Genomic DNA, 19,004 nt, shown 5'->3' on the forward strand with positions numbered 1-19,004 from the left:
AAAGAAAACAGAAAATACACAATATGAATATCCATACCCGCAACTACATCAGTCTGTCAACATTTCTTCATTCCGTCATCCATAGCATTGTCGATTGGCTACTCACGGAGAAGGCTGGCCTAGGGGCGAGTGGGTTTGAAAATGCGCCTAACTTGAGAATCAGAGCAAAAGACCTAATAAGGTCGCAGTCCTGGTCGTAGTACCCACTCCTTAAATTCAATTCAGTGACTTAAAGTACTGTTCAGAATATGAATAGTATGCCTACTCCTTGGAAGTCAGGCTGTTACCATGCTGGCCGTTGAATCCGAGGGTCACGTGTTCAAACCTGACCGAGAAAGACCTATTTCAAAAGGGGATAATATCTTTAGCATCGCTTTCTCCTTCCGGAGGACGTTGTAAATTTACGACACATAAAAGAAAATTGTTACTAATAACTCCAGAGCAAAATTGAAATAGGGCGGGAAGCCCTACTATTGCATATATACCGGCTAGACATGGTCCCATATCACTTCATTCCCTGACGAAGATGGCAGAGCTAGCCGTCGAAAGCTGGAAGCAAATCTCCAACTCGCCTGGCTGAGAACCCGAGAAGAGTTATTCTACGGTAATATAACTGTTTTATAAATTCTAACTTTCAGATTTTTTGACAGCAGACTGGATGATAAAAACTTCTCAACCGAATAATAACAGGCATTTCCCATATTTATTCTGTGTTTAATTTCCTCCCTAGTATAATTTATATTTGTTACTGTTGCTCCCAGGTATTTGAATTTTTCCACCTCTTCAAAGGATAAATTTGTAATTTTTATATTTCCATTTCGTACAAATTTCTCGTCACGAGACATAATCATATAGGCCTACTTAGTCTTTTCGGGATTTACTTCCAAACCTATATGTAATATTACACCCTAGGTAATTACAATTTGAAACCTGTTCTTGATTGATATCATCGATTGAGATTTTGGTTCGTTTGGGTTGAGATCCTATGAATCCGAAGTGTATTGTGATTACAATAGATATCGATCCCGATACTGGAGCAGGAACGATCAATCTCTCTCCACTCCGAGGTGTGGTCAAGAAGCTCACAGTAATTAAGAAGTGCCGGAAGTCTTGTGCCTTTGTCTTGAGGAATTCTGGAAACAAAATGCATTATTCATGGCAGTGAACAACTTTCGGAACACCATACACATTCTGGGAGCCTCCTACCGGCGCTCCAGGTCTTGTAATTAAATTCCGAAAAGCAATAAATTCTGAGAGGAGGTCGTAACCTCCTGAGTGAGAGGGTTGCTTCAGTGTTTGACTTTGGTGTTGGACACTCCGTCCTCCTCTTTATCAAAGGTATAGCTTTCTCTTCATCGTCAGATATGTCCACTGCTCCCTCAGTTATTATCTTCTATACACGTCTCGTAACCACTCCATCCCAGCTGGCTCTCGGTTAGTTAATGAAGATCGAGGTTAAATGTGTATCCCGTAACATTAGTGAGTCTCTTACGAATCAGGTGCGCTTTATTTTCTGCACCACTCGCTCGACATACGAGCTAGTTCGTGTATGTAATCTTACCCTAAGGAAACTGCATGCACATGCCTTACAAATTATCTCTTTGACTATAAAATAAAGCGATGTAGTTAGTGACGTAACGGTATATCCAGCGTAACTTCTCCAAATACAGTTTCTCCCCATATAGCGTTTCTTCCTTTTTTCTCTTTCGTCGTGTTTCATCTCCTCGTTTAATATCGAATTATCCACTGCGGTGTAGGGTAGGGTATATCTCCTGGCCAATACTAGAGTCTGTCTCTACTTATTTTATATATAAGAATGAAATCTAATAACTTTCCCTCTATTACTATACAGGGTGGAAGTGAAATGCTTTCAGGAATGTTTGTCGAAACATTTTCGTCCAATAAAACATTTCGTCCAATTTTTTGACCAACACATTTAAGTCCAGTGGAATAAGTCCATAGCATTTTCGACCAAGAATAAATTTCGTCCAGAAATTTTTTAGTCTACAAAAATTTAGTCCAATATACATATTGTCCAATCGTGATTGATTTCGGATATTCAGATACTAGAAGCACATTTTACAAAGATGCCAATAATATAATACCAAATAATGAAGAACTCAAAAATGGACAGGTGTATCTAGAGAAATTCATACTTTTTACTTTTACTTAAAATTATCAGGTATGGATACCAAAGTATACTTCAAAAAGGAACAAACCACTGCTCATAAAAGACGGCTACTGTTATCAACAGCACTCTTACATATAAATCCCACAAGGATAGCTGCCCTTCAGTAAGGGTTGCCAAAAGACACAGCAATAAAATAAAAATAAACATTTGTGTTATCACTATTTACGATTTTTATTTTCAAATGGAAGCTACCCTTGGGAAAGTACTTTTATTCAACAATTATTAGTAATCAGATAGAATATAAAGACATTTAGGTGTACAGGTGATTACGTAAAATCTGAACAGAATATTTCATTACGTCTATAGCAATAATTTTACAAATTTTTAAAGGAATTCCAAAAGACTTAAAACATTCAACTGAGAATTTTGGAATTGTTTCCCTTGCTCCGAACAATAGGCCAAATACTTCAATCTCTCCTTGTATATGATAATAATCTCTAAAGTATTGAATTGTAGGGTCATAGATGGTCTTCGTTTCTTCATGTACTGCTACAGGTTGTTCAACTGCAGTTTCAAAGCGCACGAAAGAATCGAATCAGGATATATTGGCGTTGTGAGAATCGGTCAATCTGTAATGAAATTACACAGCAACCCGCAGAACTCCGAAGATGGAAATTAAAAGAAGGAAATTACACTTTCCAAGAAATAGCTGCAATGAATGCAAGATCTTTCTTCTTTGAAATAACTGAAAATAAATTTCATGTTTTATTTCAGTGATTCTTTTTTGTTACGAAAATTTAAAGTAAATAAATTTGGATTAAATCAGGTAAGGACAAAATATATATACATAGGACGAAATATCACATAATACTAAAATGACATGGATGAAAAATTTTTGGACAAAATTTGATGCAGGACAAACATATAACTGGAGAAACGTAAAATTAGGACCAAATTATGAATGGACGAAAACGTAATGGACTAACATTCTGCTAACCAGTGAAATAGCCTTCCTGATGGAAAGGCACGATAGGGTACACTTAAATGAATAGAAAACCTGTATTACGTTTTATTATTAAATACACGGTTAACTTGAAAATTAAGTTTGAAGTTTTAGCAGTTCGGCAACATCGCCACTAACACACTCTTCTCGTGGTACAGATGTAAGAGGGCAACGAACTCGGTGTCTCGCTAGGTGAGCTGTTACTGATATTGAGTTCATATAGATTTCTTTCAAACTATTTATGAATTCCTAATTTTACATGTAATGTTTAGTACCAAACATTATCCTCATTAACAATATGTATTATTGAGTTAACTATCATATTGCAACGAACTTTTGTTTCTTAATATTGTTATTCAATTTGTACTTCACGTAAGTTAGTTAAGAGAAAAACCATTTTATGTATTATTATTATTATTATTATTATTATTATTATTATTATTATTTCATGTAGGCCTAATTGTTAATTGTAAAACATTTTTAATATAAGGATCCTATTACTGATGGTGTTAATTAAATATTTCTATTTTAATGTCCATACACTGTACCTGTGCACAGGAACTAAATTATTACCACTAAAATTATTTCCTTATCTTCAGGTACAGTTGCTCTTCTTGGGCATAACATCCTTCTTACTCTGTCTCTCTCTCTCTCTTTTTTTTTTTTTTTTTTATAAGCCGTTCATATCAGGAAGTAAAATTTTGGAAATATTCGACATTTTTTTTCATCCATTACAGCTTAGAGCAAGTAAAATTTTGGAAATATTCGATATTTTTTTTCCTCCATTACTGTATCTTGTACAATAATGAAAATTAGTATGTATGAAACACTGTCCTTCTGCTATATGAAAAAAAAAAATATTTTTACGATTAAAAAATTATTTACATTTTTTTTTTTTTAAATTCAGTTCACTATGCACTGGTGAAGCGTAGGCTATCCCTCATAACTAAAAAAATGTCCAACATTCTGTGATGAAATTTTTTGTTTGTATTTATGCATGTCATATCTACAATATGATGCAAGATCACTTCTCTACATTTAGTAAATTGTCTGATAAAAAATAAATTCATTTTAAAAAGTGGACAATATCAGTATTTTCTTCTAACACAAAATTAAAAAAGAATTATTTATTAAGGAATGTAGCTGAAAGAGCATGATATTGTAAACATGAGTTTCAGCAATAAAATAAAAGAGAGAGAACATGAAAAAGTAAACAAGTTTATGAGTTATGAGGGAAATTCTTCAACACTGTACAGTAAACTGCCACTATTTTTAATTTAAAAAAAAAAATATATAAATATTTTTTTTAATCGTAAAAATATTTTTTGCGTATAGTAGAAGGACATATCGATTTTCACTATTGCACAAGATACAGTAATGGAGGGAAAAATGTTGAATATTTCCAAAAATTTTACTGCTGTAAGCCTAACCCCTAATATTATAGGTAACTAAAGATGCATTTCTTCTTCACTACACTCTGATGAAGTTCCTCTGAAGTAGATTACTAGAGTGGATTTAATGATTTTTGTCTCTATAAACCAGGTTTTAGTTGCAGATTCTTCATTTTCTGGTTACAAACATTAACTGGGATTCAACAATAATGTCAATGACTAACATAAATGTCCCATTTTTTGGCAATATTATTTAGGATATAAACTCAAACTATATTCCCTGTGGTTCTAAAGTTTAATTTCGTGACAGTTTAGACACTCATTTTATCCATCACTGGATACAATAAGAATATCAGCTTATGTCGAACATCCACTCCAGTAACGTTTATGCTTATACATCTTGATTAAACAACTTTTAACACTATGTACCACTTATGAATATAATATATTATGGTGGTTACTTTCACGTGTTAATATTGAACTAAGTTTATAAATATCTTGTTCAATATGAACACGTGAAAGTAATCACACAATGCTTCTCTTGAAACGTACCCATTTCTCTGTATAAATAAACGAGATCTGTATCAGAAAACTCAATTTAGAAGATACAATTCCAAGCAGTGAACCGTAATCGGCTAGATAAAAGTGAAATATTTGTTCTTTGTTCTACAGGATATGTGGTACAGGGATCAAATGGCGAATATCCGCTCCTGACGACGCAGGAAAGGGTTGAAATGGTGAAGCAGGTCCGGAGTCTCATATCGCCTTCTAAACTGCTCATCGCTGGCTCCGCTTGCGAATGTGAGTGTTTCCATTGTATGCATGACCTCATGTGGATGCATGGAGTTTTCTACCTCTCATCTTCTCATTACTGGGGCTGAGATATTGGTGCATTTTTGTTGCGCCGTTATGAGGTTCATTGTGATCGATGCAGTTCAGACTTCAGTCAAGGATGAATATACAGGGTGTCTATATGAAACCTTTGCAACTTCAGATGTAAATAACAAATTATTGAGACATAATATCAGGATGCGGTTTTCTGTATGTTAATCTTTAACTATCGAAGTTTTTATGGGAATTTTGTTGGATTGTTGAAGTTCATTTTTTGGTTGTAGGTGTGAATTTTGGTGAAATCTGAAATCTGACAGCGAAGGAAATGAGGACGCCTCAGAGGATTGCACAATGTGTATTATCGCCGCGACCTCATACTTAACATGTCGGCATCATACAATAACGTGCGGTGTGCTTTTAAAACATAATTCTGCCGACCGATTATTGCTCTGAGGTTTCACTCTAAGCGTTACGTTGTCACGTCTACTTCCTCAATAAGAATAAGCACTAGTTTGTTATATTGTTAAATGGCTATTATTATAATAATTATTATTATTTTATATACGAGTACGTTGACATTTTTTTTATTTTATTGGATTATTTTACGACGCTGTATCAACATCTAGGTTATTTAGCGTCTGAATGAAATGAAGGTGATAATGCCGGTGAAATGAGTCCGGGGTCCAGCACGGAAAGTTACCCAGAATTTGCTCGTATTGGGTTGAGGGAAAACTCCGGAAAAAACCTCAACCAGGTAACTTATCCCTACCGGGATTCGAACCCGGGCCACCTGGTTTCGCGGCCAGACGCGCTGACCGTTACTCCACAGGTGTGGACTACGTTGACATTCTTATCTTTTAAATATAACTCTTTAATAATAATTTTAATCACATACCTTAATGTTCGTCCTCAGCATAAGACATTGCAACCTCGGTTTTAGTCCGCGTGGATTAGACAAGTAGGTGTCATTTTATAATGGAAGCAGCTTATTGGTTGCAACATTGAAATTGAGGCGAGTAATTGGAGCGGCGACATAAGAAATTGAAAACAATAATACAATTAAATTTCAAGGACCTGCCGAATGTTATGCACGAGGCCGCTCAAAGACCTGCTGAATGTTAACCATGAGAGCGCGGCGATAATATCCTGGTTTATCGAGACACGATCAGATACACAGGTGCAACGTCACATCCGAACCCAATATGGAAGAGAGCCGCCATCATGGCCAACAATCCTATACCTTGACCAAAACTATTTCCGACTTGACAGTTTACAGAGAAGGGGGAGCAGTGTTGTCATGTTGCCCATCTTTCGTGTAAGCGAGCGCGCTGTCGATAGAGTGCAGTAATGAACGGCTGACATGAACACATACATTTCTAACCAATTTGTTGAACACTAGGCATTACAATTGGTGTACATTATTACTTTTATTAGTCTATTATTATTATTATTATTATTATTATTAGTAGTAGTAGTAGTAGTAGTAGTAGTAGTAGTAGTAGTAGTAGTAGTAGTAGTAGTAGTAGTAGTACCGGTATTCTTCAATGTAATACCGTTAGAAAAGCGTCGAAAGGATAGTTAACTGTAAAAACAGGTTTAAATTTAATACGAAGCCTTTACTTTTATGAGTGTCGGTATTCTTCAATGTAATGTTGTTAGAAAGACGTTGAAAAAATAGTAAACTAAAAAATATTTATGATTAAAATCTCCACGGCCTTTTTCTTTTCCAATATCAATAACAGTGCTCTTATTAATTTTAACACAAGCAACAGTTCTCATTACGACTTGCGCCGAAGGTAAAAGAGACCGCCATTATCTTTTTCCTTCTCACGCTTGACTCTTTAACGGGGCACCTTGTACAATATTCTTTGTTTCTCCGCCTGCCTTTCCTTCCTTCCGACATTGCACAAGTCACCTGTTTAGAAACTGTCGCAGAAACTAGAAAACGCACACTAGCCACACACTTCACCAATGACAACGAAGGTAATACGTGTAATATAATTTAAACACAATAATTATCGATACACTAAAACAATAATACAACTAAATAATATTTTTAATTCACACAAAGCACGCGTTAACCAGCCAACTCAGTCATTTCGGGCACTGCATTCACCGGTAGGCCGTGGTATTCACGTGCATCTTGTAAACATAGACACGGCAACACCGCCCCGTTACCATGGTTACGCGTCTCTCGTGATTGGTTGATTTGAATGGTTGCCATGGTAACATGCTAAAGGCGCCATTTGTCAGGTCGGAAGTTGTTTTGGACAGACCATAGAGTGGCACCGAAAATTTATGGAGATTGGGAGTGTGCTGCGGCAAAAGAGCGGTGGGCGGCGAAACACAAGCGTGAAGGACATTGAACATTGCTCCTGTGTATCTGACCCTATCTTTATAAACCAGGATACACATTTTGCCATCTCTAGAAGTGTCCACATCTCCTTCACTATCAAATTTCAGCTTTCACCAAAATTCACACCTGTAACCAAAAAACGAATTTAAAAAATCCAACAAAATTCCCATAAAATTTTGACAGTTTCTGATTAATAGGGCAGAAAAAAGTATCGGTTATAGGCTAGATTGCATCGTACTTAGAGCTCTATGTTTACAAAATGCTTGTGTGCACGCTCGATTAGTTACTGTAGCGGCTGTTTGTACAGTCTGCTCCGTATGAATGAACTCATAATAGAATTTACATTTACAAGATTAGGCTTACTTGTGTTTCAAATTAATTAACTCGGAGCAAATATTAGATTTACAAAAAATATCATTATTACCAATGAAGTCTAAAGGCTGGTTCGCAATAAATCGGGAACGGAAACGACAACAAAAACGAGAACGGAAATAGTGTTAAAATGAATGTATTTAAATGTGAGCATTCACAATAGTTAATTGTGAATACTCACATTTAAATGCATTTATTTTAACAATATTTCCGTTCTCGTTCTCGTCGTTTTTGTTCCCGGTTTATTGTGAACCAGCGTGAACTCATTTTCCCCGTGTTCTGAATTCAGTCGCCTATTCTTTGTTAGATTTTTGTTTCTGCATTCTCATACAACCTCACGTCACTCAAGCAGGTCTACTATTGAGGATTGTCGAATGTTCACTTTCTGTGCTCCTTACAGACAGTAGAGACACGCTGCAACGAGACGCATTTTCTAAACAATGTACAGTAGTAGCAAAAAAAAACCGGACCGACCCTTGTAGCTATTTCAGAGCCTTGTTCACTCCAAAGCACGATAGACTGGTAACTAAAACTTTCGTGGTTCGAATCCTGCCTGGGAAGGAATCTTTTTTTTGTTCCTTATTCAAATTTATTCCCAATACTTTTCGATTGCTGGTAAAATTCATGTTCTGGGAATAATAAGTTAATTAAGTAGTAAAATATCGCTGCAATCGAAAAGTATTGGGAATAAATTTGAATAAGGAATAAAAAAAAGTTTCCTTTCCAGGCAGGATTCGAACCACGAAAGTCTTAGTTACCAGTCTATCGTGCTCTGGAGTGAACAAGGCTCTGAAATCAGCTACAAGGGTCGGTCCGGTTTTTTTTGCCACTATTGTATACAGAAATTATTTACTACCCTGAAATAATATTTTTCTTCAGTCCTACTGATTTACACGCTCTAAACCACATCCTGCTACCGGTCTCAATTTATTTACATCTGAAGTTGCAAAGGTTTCATGTGAACAGTCTAATAGGATGCGAAATTCAATGAGTTTCCCGTTTCAAACGCTAGAGGCGATAATATAGTTATTTATCTTGCTGCCACCTATTATTTTAAGGATAACTAAGTAATCCATGCATCTAGGGAAAACTCCGGAAAAAAATATCTCAACCAGGTAACTTGCTTCGACAGGGAATCTAACCCGGGCCACCTGGTTTCGCGGCCAGACGCGCTAACCGTTACTCCACAGGTGTGGACTTCAATTTTATTTAAAATATGAGGAAACGAAGAGGAAGGCAGAAAATAGGAAAAATTGAAGAAAGCTGGGTTTGAAGTGAAAGACCTGCCCTTGGGCAGAACACTAAATGAATGAATGATCATTACAGCCCGGAATTTAAGGTGCTAAAAATTAATATTGTTCCTCGCTATAGTTTACAAATAGAAGCCATGCCCCTACTTCTTTGAAATGTCATTCTTGTCATTCAGTATTTTTATTTTGATACCGTTAAAGGTCTTTAATCCTCTTAACCACCACTTACAAATTAGCTTACTGTTTACAAGATCCATTGCCCAGTCCTTGTGACTCTGTTGTCTATTATTACATATCGGACTCTTGTGAACTAGGCTTAAAACTCTCCTCACGGACACCACATCTATTTATCTACATTCAGTGTCATTCTTAACGTTTAGCACCTAAAATTCCGAGTTCTAAGTGATCATAGCCTGAATTCTATATATCTATTTTGTCTACTTATTTAGGTCTACTTTAAATTTGTATTGTAGATATATCGCCGTCGTTATTGAATAATGAAGGCTATATGTAGTCAACATGTAGATAACTATTATTGGAGAAAAATTCGTTCCGGCACCGAGAGTCGAATCTAGGACCTCTCAGCTTTGCGGCCTCTTCTCATCTGAACTATGCCGAGACCCGAATCAAAGGAAGAGAGTTGCCGGCACCGTGAATCGGGTCTCGGTATAGCTCAGATGGAAAGAGCGCTCAGCGCGCAAAGCTAAGAGGTTCTAGGTTTGATTCCTGGTGCCGGATCGAATTTTTCTCTAATAATAGATACTGTACATATATTGAAAAGTACCAGAGTAGTAACAGTAAACATTCTGAAATTACATTTACGGAGACTTCAAGAAAACGAACTAAGACGTTTGAAGGGAATTTCGTTCGTGACACACATCTGAATGCTTTGGGCATTGTGCACAAAGTCTCTTTAAGAACTTTTCTTTACAAGTCACCTGAGTTACCGAGGCAGACACAAAAGATACGAAGCTGTAACGGTTTAAGGACGGCTTTGGAACAATGGAAGTACGTGCGAGAAGCTGACATGATCAGCTGTAAGCCTTCATTTTGAGGCACTGAACAAAGCCTACGAACACAGAGGAGTGTTTGTTCTTTAGGTAAATACAACAGCGACTGTAGGTCTGCTTGTGAGATCGGGTTTTAGTAGACCTCCGTGCAAGGGTTTAGGTTCACTTATTATGATTATTGGAGATTCCCGTTGTATGTGCAAAGGTATGGAACGATTTATTGCACTCTCAGGAATACTTTCTAAAGCAGTGGTTCCCAATCGGTATTCCGCGAAACCCTAGCTTTCCACAACACCAATCTAGGGCTTCCAAGACTTCTGCCCGCTGCACTGGTGCCAAGGATCAAGACAGTACAGTAAAACCTGTCTGAAAGACCACCCCTATTGAGAGACCACCCCTCCTAAAAACCGATTTTTTAAAGAACCGAATTAAAAATCCATAAAACCAATGTAAATCACACCCCTTTTAAGAGACCACCTCTCTCCCCGACCACCGACCAGTGATTGAATAGCCATTTTTAATTTTACCCCTTTTAAAAGACCATACTGTATTTTAAAAATTTACAATTTAGTATTCTATTACATTACTGTAGCCTAAATAAATTCCAAGAAATTCGTACAGTACTGCGAGTTAAAATGATGTTTGGCAACGTTGTTAAGTGATACCGTATTCACGTTGAATACCCATCTCTATCCTTATTTCCTTAAGGAACTTTGGAATTGCTACGAAAAAGGTACAATGACTACTTGCAAACGGCCTCCCAGGTATAACAAAGTGTTATTTACACCGCTATTTAGCAGTTTCTTGAAAGGTAAGATTTCTCATGCCGTATGACGGTTTTACTTTTCGTTTCGTACATTAAAAATCAAATCGTTACTTGTTAATTACAGTACAGTAATTTATTTTTTCTTCCTCCTACCTATTAGAAAATTCCGATTATCAACCCACCGATAAGGAGGATGAGGTCAAGAGAGAATTTCAATCCGAAAAAAATGTGACTAGAACAAGCCTTATGTAATATTGATTTAATTCAACAATCGTTACCACTGAAAGACCGTATGAATCGAGAACATATAAATGAACTTCTTAACATGTTAAAGAATAGTTTTGAAAATGAGATTGTAAGAAGGAAATGTAAAAAAGTTAATCAGAGTTCAATTTATGATTTTGTGAAGCGGAATCAAAGGAGAAAATTGGAAAAATAACGTAAAATAAGAAATAAACTTCTAATTTCAAGCTTTTATTATTAGCAATATTTTCCACGTTTTTATTTGATTAACATAGAAACATTTTAACCCATTATTTGTGTAAAATAACTCCCCCCAATGGAAGACCACCTTTCTGTAAGACCAGTTTTTCATGGAACAAGCAGTGGTCGTTTAATACAGATTTTACCGTAGTTGGTCCCCATACGTAACTTACCAGCCACTCCAGGCAAACTGGGATTACCAAGTGTTTTCCAGAAATATATGTTTATTATTAGTGTAAAACACAGATAAGACTCGAAATTTAAATATTCTAATGTTTTATTTTCAAAAGAAAAATATATTACAAATTTTATGGGCATTGAATCTAGGTGGTTTTGGTTGGGTAATAGGTACTGTTTTGTTTCCCTAAAGTTTGCAGTACTTACTCATAGAGAAATCAGCCGTTAATGTGCTTTACAAGGAGCTATTGTTGAAGAAATATTTTTAGAGTCTGGACTGCTAATTCCAGAACACAAGCGAACCACTAGTTGAGGTAATGACATTCGTTCTGTTTCGTTGTATGTCGTCCATAAGAAGCTAGAACAAGTGCCAGGGATTTTTTTTTATTTTAGTAGGATATTTTACGACGCTTTATCAACATCTTAGGTTATTTAGCGTCGGAATGAGATGAGGGTGATAATGCAGGTGAAATGAGTCCGGGATCCAACACCGAAAGTTACCCAGCATTTGCTCAGATTGGGTTGAGGGAAAACCCCGGATAAAACCTCAACCAGGTAACTTGTCCCGACCGGGAATAGAACCCGGGCCACCTGGTTTCGTGGCTAGACGCGCTAACCGTTACTCCACAGGCGTGGATTCCAGGGAAAAGAATTTCGTATAAATAATTAGTGTGACTATTACACTCTTACTACGTCATACTACTTTTGACCAATAAAACGGTACGAAAGGACGTATTTCAACCAATCATGGCTGCTTATCGCACAATTTTTCGCGTCCCTAGCATTTGTTTAATTTTATCGCGTCCCTAGTATTTGTTTAATTTTATCGCGTCCCTAGCATTTGTTTCTTTGTTTACCAACATTTGAAACTGCGCTGGTCAGGACGTCAAAAAAAAAAATATATATATAAAATTACGAACCACTCCAGTTGATGCACAGCAGTTTCAAATATGACTCGCATTGGCATTCAAGAACAAGAATTAATAAAAATCACTGATCATACCTATGCATCTTCTGAAATCCGATTTACAAATAAATGAAGAGCACCATTCGGAAATCCTGAATAAGTTGAATACACCATGTAGGCCTAAATCAACGAGTTCCACTTCTATTACGCACACGTCCAATATAACATCAATTGAACCACCAACCACATTCAAATTTGAAAATTGTACATTCAATAATTATTCCTTTTAAAATTATTCATTCGGAAATTCTGAATAAGTTGAATACACCATGTAGGCCTAAATCAACGAGTTCCACTTCTATTACGTACACGTCCAATATAACATCAATTGAACCACCAACCACATTCAAATTTGAAAATTGTACATTCAATAATTATTCCTTTTAATATTATTCATGTTTATTTTTATGTCATCGTCGTTAATTAAAACTTTTGTAACACTTGTGTATATTAGTTAGGTTATGTTATAGCTTCTGTTATATGATATTATGGATAGTCACGTATCAGAGATTGTTTAATATTAAGATTTATTGAAAATCATCTGTCAAGTGACGTTGATTACTGGGATTCGGATAATTGAAATGGAATGTTGCATTTTAATAAAAATGAAACTGAATCAACAAAGCCTTCTTGACTAGTAACATTGTCATCGTGTATAATAGATCGAGTTTTTATCGACGAGAGGGCATTGCTCACTACTGCCATCTAGCATGCATCTAGCGTAATATTTGTAATGGTGAGATGGTACACTAATACATTTCAAGACAGTTGTATTTTCGTAAGTCAATTAATATTTTATTGTATTGGAGTACTTCGTTACTTCTAATCTTTATATACTTTCTTCTAATCGTGTAATAGTCAATTAAATCCCACTCGAGTTTTGATTTTCTCTAGATAAATCAAAACGTCTAGTGAGATTACTGTTGATAAAAACTTTTTCACTACCAAGAATCGCGCCATCAATTATTGTTTCTAAATGCACAAGGTCGGAGTTTTGAGTACTTACTATAAAACATATTAAATTCCTTTTAAGAGACTTTGTTGATGGAGATCGCGGCCCTTAGCCCCGTAACACACTTGCAGAGTTTTCGCCAGAGAGAAATGTGTTGCGAGAAATTTAAAAAATTGATAACATGGATTAAAATGGACGTCCACACATGGAAGAGATTCTCGTTCGAGGTAAAAACCTCGTGCGAGTTTCTCGCTGGAATCGGTAGCTCAGCGAATTTTCTTGACACATTTATCAAAGATGTTTGACATTTATACTCTTTATGACGATTGAATGTAGAAAAAGATATCACAGGCGGCGATGAATTGTATTGTTTTTTATTTGAAAATGAGGAAAAATGACTGATAATTGCAGTTAGAAACTTATCGAACTTGTACGATGTCACCCGTATGCCTATTTATATGATACCTACACGGGATGAAAACTATAAAAACACGAAACTTAAAGAAGAAATCTGGAGACAAATATCAGATTATCTGAAAATAAATAGGGCTATATTTTATTTTGATGGGATTTAATAGTATTAATTAAACATTTGAAATAATGTATCTATATGTCTTAACAGTTTACATAATTTTATTCAGAACATAGCAAAGAATCCTCTATCATATCATGAATAGCAAAAAACTGAGGTCTATTCAACCTGAAATAATGCCAAATCGAAACCAGTGTCCAAAACTCGCCCTTATTTTCATAAGATACAATGTGATTTTCAGATATTTCTGGCTTTAATTTCAGGCCTACTTTTTCTTTCCATCGTGTAACTCCATTTCCTCATCATCTCAATACTCAGATTCAACATAGCGTTGGTACATAATTTGTAAAGTACAACAATATACTTACAGGTTATATATTTAAGTACGACAATATACGTAAATACATAACCTATAATATTTTCCCCAACGAGTGATTACTATAATCAGAAAAATGCTTTCTGCATGAAGGCAGTGCATAGATGATCATAGCGAGGTGTGATCTGTGATAAAGAGAACTCGCCAAGTGTGTGGAGGAAGGCTCTTCGCCTCTTTCTCGCAACACATTTCTCGCTAGCGAAAACTCTTCAAGTGTGTTACGGGCCTTAAGCCTCCCAGAATAACATGAGCCATTCGCGCTTAAGCAACGTTGCCTAGTTGTAATGTTATGACTCAGTCGCTGTTAGTGATGGTAAGTTAAATATTAGTCTATATACGCTTAGGAAATACAGAGTGTTAAAAAAACATCCAATATTTTAGGAGGTGATAGTATGCGTCAAAACAAGAAAACAATTTCTAATTAACATGAGTCCTACAACACATACTTTCTGAGATCTGAGGTGCTCAATGTGACGTCCATTTGTGGCAATGCATTCCTCTACATTTAGGCGTAAGGAATCACGCACCTTTGAAATTTGTTTTAATACGTTGATAAGAAAGTCCTGATAACGGTCCCCAGTTAATCTCTATGGTAGCACGTGTGATCCTATTAATCTATCACCAAGAACGCTTGAACGCCTGTCCTAAGTATGGACGTCACATTGAGCACCTTCTATGAGCAAGTATTCAGATCTCAGAAAGTATCTGTCTTAGGACCCATGTTTATTAGATATTATTTTCTTGTTTTGATGCATAGGCCTACTATCACCACCTAAAATATTGGATACTTTTTAACACTCTGTATATTGTATCCACGAAGAAAATAAGACGTATGAACAAAGTTACGTGAAAATTATTATAGGCTAATAAATATTTTTGCGTTGAATTGCGATGAATTTTAGTTTCATTTTCAGCCCGGAATCTAAATTTAGTTGGAAAGTTTCTGGACTATGATTTCCTATCCCAAACTGTTTATTTAGGTGTACTCTACACATCACAGAATTTTGCAAAAAATTATCTGCACCCTGTATGCATAAAAAGGAAAATGATACGAGCTATAAGCATATTAGTAGTAGTAGTATTAGTAGTATTTATTTATTTAACCTGGTAGAGATAAGGCCGTCAGGCCTTCTCTGCCCCTCTACCAGGAGATTCCAACTATAAAATGAAGAATAAATTTACAATTGGTATTAGATTTACAGTTACAATTACAAGTACAATAAAAATTAAAGTATGAAAAGATTTCCTGACTAATGAAAGCTAGATAATTTATCATAGAAAAACAAAGAATATTTTATATTTACTGAATTACAAATTAAACCTAGAATAACAAAATTGTATAGTGATGAAATTATCGGATATTGAAATATGTTGTGATAGATTAAGGAAACTATTTACAAGAAATCAATTTACTGACCAAGTGCCTAGTTAGTTTGCGTTTGAATTCAAAGTGTGGTAACGTTTCAGACATAAACATGTAAATTACTCCAAACTTCAAAAGGAACGTTGTTTTGATTGCTTTTTTCCATGCACTCTTCATTTGTATGACTGTACACGCTCCTTCATGTAATCGTGTACGTATTAAGGCTAGACGTGTTTGATACGTGCCTTTTACCATGGTTGGTCGTTATATTAAAGTGATATTTTTCACCGTTTTCAGCGACGCGTGAGACCGTCAAGCTCACAAACGACATGGCCGCGGCGGGAGCGAATGCAGTCATGGTTGTCAATCCCAGCTACTTCAAGAGCAGCATGACGGTAAGTACAAAAGCGCCCCGGCCACACGCGCGTAGGCTACACAATGCGGCGGTCCTCGACGCCCAAGCACACAGTTTGCTCTCAAAAAGTAAATCTAGTAGGAATAATACCCACCATTTCAATATGTCAATAATCAATTTAGTACATTAAAGGGGTATAGAAGGATCACATTTTCATGTATAATCTATTAACTTCAGAAACAGTAGTTCTAAAATGTAATGATATTTATTAGAGTTGAGAAAGCTGACTTAAATTGAGGACGTCACCCGAATAAGGGCGTATACAGCAAAATGTAGTTCTGATATAAACTAATTTCAATGTTTGTAAGCTGTCAGGTTCATCATAGTTGCGCCGAAAAAGTTTTTCATTACTGTTAAATAGTTTCGAGGATATTTAAAATAAAATTGTTGAAACATGACAGCAAATAGTATGTTCTGCTATTAGTAAATAAATAAAATATGGAACTCAGTATATGCCCTTTTTCCGGCGACAATATGTTTTAGTACTGCTTTTAATTATTCTGATGTTCTAGGTGTCTAACTTTGCATGAAAATTAATTATTTATGGGAACATTTCGTGCCTCATTAATAATTTTGTCTTAAAAAGTAAAATAAAATAAATTCAACAAAATAAAATATATATTTAACATAACATATTAAATACAAATATTGAATAATTACAAAAGTATGCCTACAAAATAACATTACATTTTTAGTTTATGATTTTCTTGTCTTTATGTCTTTTTCTTTTTTATTCATCATCACTATTGTTGCTAGAGTCATTTTCACCATTGTGTGATGATATCATGACTTTATTCAGCATTAGGTTCAGCCAACTTTGGCTATATTCATCTAAAAAACTGTAAGAGATCTCTTCAGTCCTCCGCCTTGGAGGGTTTCAAAGACACTGGGTTCATTTGTGTTCGACTCAAAAAAGTCTCAGCTGCGACACTTCCATTGCTGTCTTCCAAATCTTGAAGGAAACAAATGATGCAGATTATGAGGTTCAGGCTGAAAATACTCCTGATGTAGTGTATTGCAGTTGTTTATACTTTTGCATCATGATTGTATGACGACGATTTAAGTGTGTATCCGTTTTATCATTGAGGATGTCACCTGAAACCGGTTTATTCTGAGCTGTTGTTAATCGTTTCTCTGAAATTTCCAGTAGACTCGATAGAAAGTTTTAAAAACATTATTTTTTTTACCTCCATTACAGAAAACACTATCTTTTCAAACATTATCCCTAGTCTTGAAAGACTGAAGCTTCTTAGTTTTTAGATTCACTGTTTCAAGGCAAGAAGTAATAAAATGACATTGTTCTAATTTCGAATCCATGTCCCAAAAGCGTTTAAAAATAGAGAATTGATCGTCCTTTGAAATTTCATGTGTACACATTTTCATACATAATCTTTTTACAGGTGTAAATGACTTCTCTTCCATTTTCTTGCCTGTACAAGTTGTGTATGACTTGCCACTGTTTCTATTAATTTTCTTTTCTTCGGTTTTCCATTTAGTTTTCCGCACAAGCTTCTTTTTTCCCATATTTTCGGTCATGATTCACTGCTGCAACTGACAACCTGAAGTAAGCCTAAACATGGAACATTAGCCTACTACAGTACGGTTGCAACAGCATGTGACTGCCGCTGTAGTAGGTGCGTTCACTTGTTCAACGTAAACACGTAACATTGTGTCCTGTGTTATGAATTGAAGCTAGTCTTACGAAAATTTACTAGAGTGTACTATACGCATCCAACTATCTAATCCCTTGATCGTCGGAAAACGGGCGTATAAAGGTATACGCCGTTGTTCGGATGAAGTCCTCAATTAATAAATTAGAACTCTGAATTGACAAATTCATCATCTTTTAAATGCACTTTTATCTTCATGATTATTTTAAAGAAACCTTGTTACAGATCATAGTTGCGCCGGACTTATGACACACAGATCACATAAACTCAAAAGAATATCTGCAAAAGGGAATGGATCACTTTCGTAACTACAGTGACATCAAAAACTTTTTCCTTACATTTTTATTTTTTGACTATAGACTAGGTACCATACAGACTTTGCTTAATCGTAAGTTTTAGTTGCCATGGTAATATTTTACACTGCATGGGTACAATCAGGACATAGTTAAAAGTGCAAGGAAATTGTAATATACGTTACAAGAGCGGTATGTTGACGTTTTCATGGTCGAGGAAAAGATTGAAAAAGCGAAAACTAGTTGAGCTTTTTTAATTTCCGAGAACATGAAAACAAACATACCGCTCGTGTATCCTACATTATTTTGTGCGAAGATCGTTTATTACATACCTGAAAGACGAATTTCTAATTAGGTGCAATGAAATCTCCATGTTGGTTTCTGTTTAATGACGGCAACTTCGGAAAACCAAAATATCTTTCTTCGACATTGTTGCTGTAAAATATTTTCTGTGTTTACTATACTCCAGCAGGCCGTGATATACGTCTGTCTTTTTTTCCCCCCCAGTCTATAAATGCGAGCTTAAAACAAACGGTAAGGTTATGTAATGATTTATTTTTCATTTTAATATTTTAACAATATTATTTATGTAACATATTGCAGTAATAACATCCGCATCTGGAATCTTGTTGATTTTTTCACGGCTTCCTTAATGTTACTTGTATC

The 19,004-nt window shown here is 35.6% G+C and overlaps 1 protein-coding gene across 1 annotated transcript in view; it reads left to right on the forward strand.

The window, feature by feature from the left end:
• The window catches only part of LOC138697709 (4-hydroxy-2-oxoglutarate aldolase, mitochondrial-like), a 259,461-nt gene that overhangs the window by 56,743 nt on the left and 183,714 nt on the right, over window positions 1-19,004 (forward strand). Inside the window, exons 2-3 of the mRNA XM_069823188.1 lie at window positions 5,198-5,326; window positions 16,258-16,355. Coding sequence (XP_069679289.1) covers window positions 5,198-5,326; window positions 16,258-16,355 — 227 coding nt within the window. The remainder of the gene's footprint in view (window positions 1-5,197; window positions 5,327-16,257; window positions 16,356-19,004) is intronic.

Source organism: Periplaneta americana, chromosome 4, assembly GCF_040183065.1.
Source record: "Periplaneta americana isolate PAMFEO1 chromosome 4, P.americana_PAMFEO1_priV1, whole genome shotgun sequence".
In the NCBI taxonomy this organism is placed as follows: Eukaryota; Metazoa; Arthropoda; class Insecta; order Blattodea; family Blattidae; genus Periplaneta; species Periplaneta americana.